The 12,839-nt window shown below is 34.2% G+C and overlaps 1 protein-coding gene across 1 annotated transcript in view; it reads right to left on the bottom strand.

Annotated features, from left to right (window-relative positions):
* Positions 1-12,253: 12,253 nt before the first annotated feature.
* LOC123009100 overlaps positions 12,254-12,839 on the bottom strand; it is a 1,539-nt gene continuing 953 nt past the window's right edge. Inside the window, exon 2 of the mRNA XM_044405226.1 lies at positions 12,254-12,834. Within this exon, the coding sequence (XP_044261161.1) occupies positions 12,340-12,834 (495 nt within the window). The 3' untranslated portion in view covers positions 12,254-12,339. The remainder of the gene's footprint in view (positions 12,835-12,839) is intronic.

Genomic DNA, 12,839 nt, shown 5'->3' with positions numbered 1-12,839 from the left:
AACACAAATTTCCGAGGAAGGGTCAGGCCTCCAAAATACCTGCTGGAACCGTCGGTCATCCGGATGCACTAAAATCTGGCGGTACATCTTTTCTATGTCGGCCGAAAATGCAATTGCATGTCTGCGAAATCGTATAAGTATCGAAAACAGGTCATTTTGTATCGTAGGCCCGACAAATTGATAATCGTTAATTGATAGACGTTATCAGTTTTTGCGGATGCATCAAAGACAACGCGCAGTTTGGTTGTACTACTAGTTACTTTGAACACGGCGTGATGCGGCATGTAATAACAGTTTCCATTGTTGTCGTCAGTAACGTCTGATTTGTTCATATGACCCAACTCTTCATATTCCCTCATAAAATTCACGTACATTTCGCGTAATTCTTTATCATGATCAAACCTCCTTTCTAAACAACGGAACCTCCGCATTGTTATTAATTTTGAATTTCCTAAAGTTGATAAATCTCTCTTAAATGGGATTTTAACTACAAAACGACCATTGATGTCGCGAGTGGTTGTTTTTTGAAAATGTTTCTCACATTGTATTTCGTCAGGCGTACGCATATCACTGATAACGTCATCGACTTCCCAAAATGAAGCTATTTTTTTGTCCAGAGATTCGATTGATAAATGGCAACTCGAAATAATACACGCGTTATTAGTCATGCATGAGTTTACTAATCCAGACACAATCCATCCAAACTTTGATTTTTGCAATACTGGCGCACTCTTGCCCAATTTGACTTGACCCACACACAACAGATTATAAAATTCGGTCGCCCCCACAAGAAGGTCAATCGTGGACGACAAATTAAAATTAGGATCTGCTAATTTAATATTTTGAGGAATATTTAAACCTGACGACGAGAACGACATTATGGGCAACGATTCTGTGATTTTCGGTAACACCACGCAAGCTATATCTAGTTCAAATTCGTTAACTCGCGATTTAATACAAATATTCACCCCTTGCGAAGCATTTGTAACTGTTTGATTGATTCCTTGAATAGTTAAGCTACATGTTGTGGATGTTAACCCTAACCTAACCAGCGCGGCCGTGATAAAATTGGATTGCGCACCGGAATCTAACAGCGCTCGACAGGAGTGCAAGTTTCCGCGCTTGTCTTTGATATGAACAATTGCAGTCGACAACAAAACTTGACCTGGTCCTTGATTGATAGAGTGATTTGACACATATTGCGGTGTAAATTCTTGTGCCTCTACATTAATTTCTGATGAACTTGTAGATGGTTTGACCAAGCCATCATCTGTGACCGCGACCTCTTGCGTTATATGTAATAAAACATTGTGTGCCTTATTACACTTTTTGCATTTGAGTGTTTTGCAGTTCCTAGCAAAATGACCTCTTCTTAAACAATTTAAACACAGCTTTAGCCGTTTTGCCTCAGTAATACGATTATTTATTGTCATATTTAGAAATTTCTCGCAATTAAAAATCAAATGCTCCTTGTTGCATAAGACACACAACAATTTGTTGGTAGCAAGATGCGATGTCATCTTGTGTGCCCGACTATCAAGATTTTTATTTACTCGTGTCGATTCTAATTTTGATGTTTCGCATGTCCGCAAAATTTCAAATTTGTTGTTCAAAAATTTAATAAAATCTTCCCAACCTTGATCGTCCTTATTACAACAATTAGATTGCCATTCTCGTCTAGTATTGTTGTCTAATTTGTTACTAACTATATATATCAACAATCTATCCCAATGACCCACCGGTTCGCCTAAAACCTGTAAACAACGCAAACGCGCTTGGACATTGTCCACAAGTTGCCTTAGATTCGTGAACGTTTCGCGCTGTATACTCGGTTCATTAAAAATTGAACTGACATGTGCATTAATGATTAATGCCTTATTTTCGTACCTTTCGCGAAGTAATTTAACGGCGGTCTCATAATTTTGCGATTGGAGTTTTATTGATTGTACAACTTGTACAGCATCTCCTTTTAAACATGACTTTAAATAATGAAATTTTTGCACCTCCGTTAGCGATTTATTATTATGAATCAAATCTTCAAAATTTTCCCAAAATTCTGGCCAACCGCCATACGTTCCACTGAACACCGGCAAATTGATCGTGGGTAATTGTAAATGAGAACTTGTTAGACTCGAAGATTGGCGCGAATTATTGTCATCTGGAACCACAGCTGGCCTATTATTATCATTCCAGGTTTCGATTAATTCTTCAAATTGTGCAATCAAGCTAAAATACTGATTTTCAAACTGCACCCGTTCGCGCTCGTCACCCTCCGGGTCTTCACTACCTTGCTCTATTCTAGACTGAACTTCGTCGAATAAGTCATACAAAGGCATCAATTTTTCTAATCTCTGTTTTAGTTGCAAATAATCCCTTTTCGTAATATTATTTGTGTCTAAACTACTTAAATAGGTAACATTTCGAGTCAGGGTACCTTTATGGGTACCACGTACTTGTTCGTTAGAAGCCATTTGCCCGATTCAAGCACAAATTAAGCCGAGTTATAAATGTTAGTGGGAAAGGAAGCACTTACTATGACGATGCGATATTTCGGTAATGCTGTCCCTCTTGCTGTGTGTCCCCGGTGCTTTCCTGAACGAACGACTCTTGGTTCCAATTCCGAAGCGTGGAGCTTTACACACACAACTTGTAATGACTATGTGACTTCTCTGTCAGGTTCCTATGCCACTAGTTGTTTCATCCGGCTCGAAGGACCATGTTTGGAAATGGGTTACACTGGAGATGAATACACTTGGTCGACTTGATACATTTATTTCGTGTTCTCTTAACAACGGTTCTTGGTCGACTCTGTCGAGTCTCACCCCGAACGGTAAGGTAAGGGTAGTACCGTTGGAGGGGGTGTGATCATTGAGGCCTATTGGCCCATCATAATGTTAAAGGTAACAACAAATACTATAATCTATTCTAACGTAGCGTCGCTGTTAGCTAAATATAATGAGTTGGTTGCTTACATTTGCTCAGAAAAACCTGGTTTTGTAATACTGACGGAAACATGGTTTTCTTCGGTTATACCTGATACTTTGGTTGCGTTAAACAATTACACTATTTTTTTTTAAAGATCGAAATAGCAGCAAAGGTGGTGGAGTGTGTTATGTATCAGATCTCGTCTTAGCCAATTTTAAATTAAATTTACTTGACACTGATATCCCAGGAGTTGAATCACTTTTTCTGAAAGTGTGTAACTCTAATGTAACATTCGTTCTTGGATGCATATATCGGCCTCCAAACACTAATTTAACAAGGTTAGCCAACTCTTACGATAAGTTGTTTATATTTAGAGATTTTAGTATGCCAAATTTGACGTGGCCTTTAATTAATTTTTCCTCCTCTCATGCTCCTTCCCAATTGTTTATTGATTTTTTTGTGAATAATCATTTACATCAAATTGTTACTAAACCAACTCGATATAGATTTAACCAGCAGGCGTCAATTTTGGATCTTATTATAACCACTGATACTACTTCTTTTGCTAACTTAAAGTATTTGGATCCCATCGGTAAATCTGATCACGTAGTACTAAAAATTGATCTTCAGATTTGTTTTATTTCTCAGGGTAAATCAATTAGCTCCTTGGAAGCGGTTACTGATTACAACACTTTAAATTCAAACCTTAAGGAAATTGATTTGGATAATTTACAAAAAGTTACTCCGTAGAACATAATTGGGATTCTTTTAAAAAAGTACTCACTGGTTTGGTTTCTTCCAATACGTCAATCAAAACGATTAAAAGATCGTCAAAAAAAACTTGCATTAACAACTACATTCTTCGACAAATTGGAGAGTATATAAACGCACTAAACATGCTGACGATTATGCGGCGCATCGAACTTTTTCCAACAAGCTGTCTTCCATTATCCAAGCTAAGACTAGGTATGAAATGCATATTGCTGAATCAAAAAATGCCAAGGCTTTGTTTAAGTACATTCGCTCTAAGTTATCGAGTCCAGTAAAAACTCTGCAGGTTAAAGATGATAATGGACAGATTACAAATGATGATTCGGAGTGTGCAAATGTTTTTGTGAAAACTTTCTTCAAAATTTTTGTTGAGGTGTCACACATGTCGTTACCAAAACTAGGTAGTAATTCTAACGCCAAACAGCTCAATATAATTAACTTTCGCGAAAAAGTTGTCTTGGACAAGTTGAAGAAAATAAATGTCACAAAATCTCCAGGCCCAGATAATATAACAGCTAGTCTGTTAAGAAACTGCTCACATTCTTTATACAAACCCTTATCCATTCTCATGAATCAATCTTTTGTTGCCGGTAAATTATCAATTGATTGGAAAACACCACTAGTTAGACCAATTGATAAAAAAGGAGATAAATTTGATGCAGAGAACTATCGTCCTGTTAGTTTAACTAGTTTAATTGTTAAAATAATGGAATACATCGTTTATGGTGAAATGGTTAAGATTTTCACTCTTTGTAATATAATACCGTTAGAACAGCACGGTTTTATATCTGGGAAATCAACCTCTACTAATCTTTTATGCAGCCTTAACGACTGGACTAAGGACCTGGATGCGGGAAACTGTGTGGATGTTGTCTACCTTGACTTTTCAAAGGCATTTGATAGGGTACGAAAGAAAAGTTTGTTGTATGTATAACATTTTCATAAAATTTTGTTAAAGTCAGTTTTATAATACTTGTTAAAATTATATCAATCTTGTCTAAATATTTCAAATAACCATGTTAATACAATTAGCTTTAAGAAATATCAACAGTGTTGTGCTATACTGTTATATTATTGTCAAAAACTATAATACAATAGTAAGTATAACAATATTGTGCAAAATTCTCTGTTTCCATTTTTCTATGTGTTTACAATTGTTAATAAATCTTAAACAGAATGCGATTATTCTTGTTAAGTTTTGTGTAGCTACTAACGTTTTAATACTTGTAATTCGGTTTCTGTTTGCTCCGCGCAATGAGCTATTAGGTATTGCTACTTTAAGACCAACTGTGATACTACTTCTTTCTACCTGTGATTTGGGCCTGTCAGGTTCTGATTTTGTTAAATACGAAGGACCGTTCCACCAAAGTGGTGATATTTTTTTGCATCTTTGTTCCTCTAAAGTTTTTATTACAGATGTTTGCAAACTTATGGCGTTATTTACTTGAATTGCCGTTGTTTGAAATGGGCCGCCTATACTTCATTTTACGAACAGATGTAGTAATAAACTACACGGAGGGGGTTCTGTTGCGCACTAACAATTTACGCAAAAGTCGGTTTTACACAGCACTCGCTGGTAAAGCCCGCGTAATTTTAAACTAAATAATAAATTTTATTGTATGGTATAAATATAAATGCATAGCATAAAATTCACTGTGTCACAATCAATTCATGATATTTATAATATTATGTGCGGTATCACTTAACAGTTTGATAGGTACACGCTTTACTTCGCTGTTTTGATGTGAAACGAACTTACAGATTTTGACCAATAATAAGCCGTTATTTAAACAGCGCGGGTGCAAGTGGGCGTTTTTATTACTACATCTGTTCGTGAAATAAAGTATTGTACCCAACCGAAAATTGTATTTTGTGGGTACTTTTTATTATTACTTAGAAGGACCCGACCGTTCTTTAAAAGTTCTCAGAAGATGCCGGCTCCAATCAACAGATCAAAGGATGCCGAAATATTGTAATTGGGGTCGGCTAGTTGTATATTTTCGGGTATTGGAATTTCCCTTCTCGCAAATGTTTCCACCGGAAAGTTTTAATTAATATACTCTACCACAAGACAATGAATTTTCTTTTTACTCTTGTGCATTTGTTTTTGTTTAATTTTCATTTTTATGGATTTTTGACTCAAATAATATTAATTAATCAAAATCGTCCGTCCGGTTCAATAACGGTTCGATTGAATTTTCATTTTTTATCATCGTTTATTGTCTAAAGTTTGATATTTCTTTTTGCTATAGTGGCCAGCAGAATTGCTCCGTGGTCCCCCACTCCAAAAGCAATTGCCATTTTTCGAGAGATGGTTAAATTAATTTTTACACGGGTTGAGAGAGTTGGAGGAGTTTTGGGAATTTTTTTAGATTGTTTTTATTTATACCAAATGATGTTTAAACAAGTTATTGCTGGAAGTAAAGTATGACAATTAACATGTTTATGTTATGGCAGTTTAGTTGTTTCATTGGTGTTTTCGAAAATTTCTTATAAGCTAGATATTCGTTAAGACATTTACAATCTAGTTGGGCGAATGCCTAAACATGAAATTGCTTCAATTTATAGAGAACAAAATATTTCTGTAACAACAATTTATCGGACCATAAAAGAATGTGTCCAAAAGTCCTTGTCCCAGAATTTTGGGACAATGAAAAATGATTGAAGCCAATGAAGTTTTAAATACACATCATGCCGATGATGATGTGATGTTTTGATCTGATTTTCCTTCATTCCACAATGGTAGAGAAGTTACAAAATGACAATAAAACAATAAAAACAATAAAAATTGTGTATCCAAAATAGACAATCCTCCCAATGTACCTCAGGCTTGATCAACAGAAGAGTTTTGGACAATATTGTACAGAAAAGTATACAAGAGATAGAAAGTCAGAAATGAGAAAAAATTGCGACGTCAAACTGTTTCAAAGCTTAGAGAAATCGATCCTGTTCTTGCCCAGAGGAGAATGGGGTAAATCAGAAGAAAACTGAGAGACATTGAAGATAATTGATTATGGATTATTTATTATTGTTTATAGTATCATTTGTTATTGCATTTAGTTTAACAGATTAACGAGTTTTAAAAAAGTTGTAAACATCTAAAAAAATTCTCAAAACTTTCGGACCATACGTTAGATAATTCAAGTCTATATAATATACAGGCTGTCCCAACGGTCCGAAAAAGCTCTATAACTTGTTTATTTTAAGAGTTATTGACTTTTTGTTTTTTTTAAGATTATAGCTGCGTTTTTGATGCACATTTTAAAAATATTGCGGTTTATATACAGGATGTCCCAATATTAAAAAAAACACTAAAGTTATGTTTTTTTAAATGGAATCTACTCAGTTTGATTTTATTTTTGGATTCTACGCTAAATTATAAATAACTTTTATAGAGGTTGTTTTCATTTATCTGTTTTTTTCATTGTCCAAAACAGAAAAGTTTTTCGAAATTTAGTTAATTTAGGATAGCAACTTAGAATTTTACACTGGACTATACAAACCCTATATTGATGGAAAGCTTGTCAAAAGATCTTTTGATTGGTACAATAATAAATACAGGGTGCCATTTGAAAAAAATGAGTTTTTGACATTTTTAATTTGTGATGTTTAAAAAATCGCAGTAGGCACATTCCACTGAGCAGGTTGTTGAGTAAACACTTAAAAGATGCGGCAAACCTTCAGGAATCAAACGGCGTTACTTAATTTCAGTTGTGTGCAAGCATTTAGAAGTTACGAATTTTTAGACAGACCCCTGCATTTCAAAAATTCTGATAAAAAAGCGCCACAAATCAAAATTGATAACAGATAAATGAAAACAACCTCTATAAAAGTTATTTGTAATTTAGCGTAGAATCCAAAAATAAAATCAAACTGAGTAGATTCCATTTAAAGAAACATAACTTTAGTGTTTTTTTAATATTGGGACATCCCTGTATATAAACCGCAATATTTTTAAAATGTGCATCAAAAACGCAGCTATAATCTGAAAAAAAAAAGTCAATATCTCTTAAAGTAAACAAGTTATAGAGCTTTTTCGGACCGTTGGGACAGTATGTATATAATATATTATATGACAGTTTTGAATGGCTTTCGCTACTTCCAAACATTATAAAATCTTATAACATTTCTTATCATACTACTATTAAAATGAAACCAAAAGATGTAAGTAAAGAAAACGAAAGGCAATTATTAGAAACCGTATACATGGCTATACTAACAAATCAAAAACCAAAATTTGAAGTTGCTGATAGAATTAGATTGTCTAATATGATTGATATATTTATATTGTAACAAATTAAAAAAACGAACTGGACTGAAGAAAAAAAGTGTTTGCTAAACGTCTTTTTGCTCGTTCTTTATTGTTATATCTAATAACAGGATTTTTATTTATGCGTTTATTTTTTTCTCATCATAACCATTTACACTCAGAAAAGTAGAAAATGTCGTGTCCATAAATCGACCCTCATTATTTGGGTCCTCCTACCTAACCGCGGTCATAAACCATCTGCGAGGAAAAAGTAATAAAAATGCTTTTGCATTTAGCCTCAACATTTCTTTTAAGTAAATCTTGTCATAGGATATTATTTTACTAATAATTATTATAATTAAACGTGTGTAAAGTGTGTTATACGGTGTATTATATTGAAATGAGCTAATTTGTAATTTTAAAAGGTCATTATTTTAAGTCCCATCGCAATGGTGGTTTTATTTTTTTGACAAAAATGTTACTTTGACATTTAATTAATTAATTATTGTAATCGGTAATAATAATATAATATAATAATACATATAATAATAAAATACATAAACATTTGCCGAACATTGGATTTCCTCTGATAATTTATTAAAAAAATTGCAACAGTTATAATTTATACTTTTCTGAAATAATGCAGTTCTATGTTTATTTGGAATCAAATGTTCTTTACATCTGGTGTTATAAGCGTGGTTATCACTAGAATCCTTAAATTTGACTTTATTTTTGAAAACGAAGCACACTGCTTCATATACAGGGTGAATATAAAGTATGGAACCAAGCGGTTTTATTTTTAATCATTTGCCTCCAGAAAATAACAATTAATATAAATTAGAGTGATATAAAAAATGTGATCGTATTTTCAGAGCAAAATTTTGTTTTGTTTTTGAGTTATGCGATTTTTTTTGTCAAAATTGCAATGTATGTGAAAAAATCATTTTGAAAAAATTAAATATAAAGCAGATAGTTGGAATCCTTAGAGTATAGCTTTTATGAAAAAAATGATTTTATAGTGGGTTGCCATTTAAAAAAATATTTTTTTTTTGTAGAACTCGAAAAATTTTATTCTTGTTAAATCATCACATTTTTATAGTACTTTATCACTCATCAATTAGTTTTTTCAAAAAATAAATAGTTTAAGCAAAAAACGTTTGGTTCCATACTTTTTATTCACCTAGTATATAAATACTATATAAAGTTAAAATATTGAGTGTTTTAAATGCCTCTCTACAGGAATCTGTCTTTTTTAATTGAGCAATAATTCGGACAGCCCTCTTCTGTAATCGAAATACTTTATGGACACTTGAAGAATTACCCCAGTGTAGTATGCCATACCGTAACAAATTATGAATCATACCAAAATAGAGTTGTTTAACTATATCCTTACTACAAGTTTTAGAAGCCGCTGAAAGGGCATAATACGTTTTGCAGAGCTTTATATATACATTGTCAACATGTAGTGTCCAACGTAAAGTCGCGTCAATAGTTAGCCCTAACATGGTTACATCGTTTACACAGGAAAGAATAATGGAATCATCCAATACCCAATCAATTTTTACATTTTTTGATTTAGAGCTAAATATCATACAATTTCTTTTTTGATGGTTAATAACTAATTTATTACCCTCGACCCAGACATTTATTTTATGATATACCTCCGTTAGAACTGTAATCGCGTCTCGTATATTATTGCTAGTAATCAAAAAATTTGAATCATCAGCATAAGATACTATTGTACAACTAGGTTAAATATATTTAAACATGTCATTTATTAAAATTAAAAATAATGTCGGACCCAGTATCGACCCTTGTAGAACGCCTAATTTAATCTTTTTTTTAGTCGAAGATACCGATGCTAAAGATACCTGTTGTTCCCTATTCTCCAAAAAACTTTGGAACCAATTAAGAGCAACTCCTCTAATACCATACTTCTTCATTTTAAACAATAAGATGTCGTGGTTTATGCAGTCAAACGCTTTTGCAAAGTCAATAAATAAACCAATTGCGGTTTCTTTTTTGTCTATGGCTGAAACAATAGCTGTTAAAAATTGAAAAAGGGCCGTATCTATACTTTTACTTTTTATGAAGCCATGTTGGCAGTGTGATATTAAATTATTAGAAGATAGAAAAGACATTAATTGCTTATTTACTACTAATTCTATTGTTTTAGAAATACTGGAACACAAACTTATCGCTCTATAATTGGATATGTCAGTTTTAGAACCTTTTTTATGCAAAGGAATAACGTTAACAGTTTTGAGCTTATTAGGAAAAATGCCCGACTGTAAAGATAAATTTATTATGTGAGTTAACGGAGTTACTATTGTTAATGCAATTCTTTTTAGTAAGATATTAGAAATTTCATCTATACCCGAAGCCCTTGAGTTACTCAAGCTATTGATTGTTAGAATAACATCATTCTCAGTTACACCTAATAAAAAAAAGGATTTACTAATATTCGATGTGCATGCCTTGTTTACAAATTCATAATCATTTTTTTCTGAAATATGAGAAGTCGCGTTTAACGGCGCTTCAACAAAAAAAAATCGTTTAAAGCGTTAGCTGTTTCGATTTGACTAAGTAGTTTATTGTTTTTATCTTTAATTTTAAATTCGTGTTTATTATCCATTTTCCTACCAGTATTGATAATTGATAATTGTCCATAATGCTTTATTTTTGTTACTTGAATTGAGTATAAAGTTGTCATTAGTTGATTTTTTTTAATTTGTTAGGGCTCTTTGAAATTCTTTATTAATTTGTGTAAATCTTTCTTTAAATTCTGGGTAAAATCTACATAAAGAGAAACCGCATTTTTTAATTTAATCACATAAGGTGTCAGTTATTGTTCTTTGTCGTATTGTCTTTTCGCAAAGCTCGTTTAGGGAAACTTTGATCAAAAACCATTGAAAGGCAGTCCAAGAATCAATTGAAAGCCAAATTACAATCATTTGTCAACAAGACATCATTCCATGTAAGTGTAGCTAAAGTATTATAAAACATATTAATATTTTTTTCGCTAAAATTTCTTTTATATGAAAGAACGCGATTATTAAATTTATTGGATTTTAATGATGTTATGGTCATCATTAAGGCCTGATGATCGGACATATAGTTATCAACAACGTTTGTATCTAATACCTGAACATAGTTATTAGTAATGATATTATCTATGCTCTTATCGCCACGAGTTGCGTCGCGGAAAGTTAAATTTAAGTTATAAACTTGTAATATATCTACAAAATCACGACTGATATTCGAATTAGAATTAAAATTAATATTATAATCACCACCTATCACTACTCTCTTTGCTACTTGTGACAGATATTCACACATCTTATCGAAAATTTCTAGCAAAGTTTTTGTCTCCTCTATGGTACTAGAAGGAGGCCGATACACTGATACAATTATTAGATTGTCTACTTCGACACCACAACATTCAAATACATTTAAAACTGATAAATTGTTAATCGCATTCAGACACTTATAATTATTGATATTTGATTTTAAAAAAATGGTTACACCCCCATGTTTCCCTCTAGGACGACACACAGATGAACAGTGCCGATATCCGTTTAACGCAATTCTATTAATATCATCAGCACACTGCCAATGCTCAGAAAACAATAAAACATCTACATCTACCTCATTAAGAAAAAAAAAAAAGAAATCTAGCTTAGCTGTCTTATTAGATAAGCACTGAATATTTTGGCATAGGATACTTAAACTTAAACATTGTCGTATTGGGTTTTTCACTTTCTTATTTATTTGTTTAAAATTGTCCGGACTGTTTTTTTTTTTTCTAAAAAATGTAAATTTCTTTATTAAAACCTGTTTCGGCCAGTTTTCGGGTTTGTAAATATCATCAAGCAGTGTGTAGTCTGCACCAATCTTGAAGGAAATGCTGCGGGCTTCTTCACGACATGGTAGTGGTTCCACAGTAAAAACCTGTTGAGGAAATTTTCTTTCCAAATGATCTTGAATTTGTTCGGAGGTAGTCCCTGGCTTAATTCTTCCAGCATATATCCAGGCCCTTCTAACGGCAGCACTGAAACTAGGAGAATCTTCCGCGACTTCGTTCCCGTATACCCCAACTTGACGGGGACGTTCTGGACGTGGGGGTTTGCCTTTTGCTAGAACAGAGTGTTTAATTCTGTTACTTACAAAAATTGCCGTTCCTCKTCCTGGACCGGTTCCTCTGTCCGCCKTGTGGAGGGTGAATCCCCGAATTTTTGGATCCGCGACGGGGGGTTGCAACCTTGTTTCGCACACAAGTACGATGTCCAGTTGCAACCTGTCGACGAATTCTTCGAGCTCGTCTCGGGCCGCTCGAAGGCCGTTGGCATTCGCATTGCATTGAAAAGAGCGCTGAATTAGTTGATTTGCACTCATCAATTATTCAGAAGGAGGGCGATGTAGGCTGAAAGTTTTTCAGCCAGCTCCTTTGAGCTCTTTGCTGTTGCCACGGAGGTGGCAATTTGGCTCTTCTGAAGGCCGAAGTTCACCGTTTGACGCTGTTTCGCAGTCTTCTTGGTGGCTCCGGTGCCTTTGGTGGCGGTGAGGATTGCCTTGGGGGCGGCGACCTTGGTCCGTTGAGCCTGCACCTTCGGGAACTTTGGGCAGCCCATGTAGTTGTCCGTGTGGGGGCCACTACAGTTGGCACACTTGGGGGACGCTGCGCGCTCCTTAGTGCACACCTTGGTCTCGTGGGCTTCGCCACACTTGACGCAACGGTGTTCTGCCGTGCAGTTCCTCTGTGCGTGATGAAATCGCTGGCAGCGGTGGCACTGGGCTGCTTTGCTCGATTTTCTCGGCTTTTCAGCCTTGATTACCAAGCTGCAGACTGTCTTCACCTTCCAGACGTCCTTCGCCTGGTTGAGTGGTGACTCAA

Source organism: Tribolium madens, unplaced genomic scaffold (assembly GCF_015345945.1).
Source record: "Tribolium madens isolate multiple individuals breed KSU strain unplaced genomic scaffold, Tmad_KSU_1.1 Scaffold_71;HRSCAF=194;Tcas5.2_LG6, whole genome shotgun sequence".
NCBI lineage: Eukaryota > Metazoa > Arthropoda > Insecta > Coleoptera > Tenebrionidae > Tribolium > Tribolium madens.
Note: the sequence above shows the minus strand (reverse complement) of the source record. Positions and strands in the feature narration are given on the sequence as shown.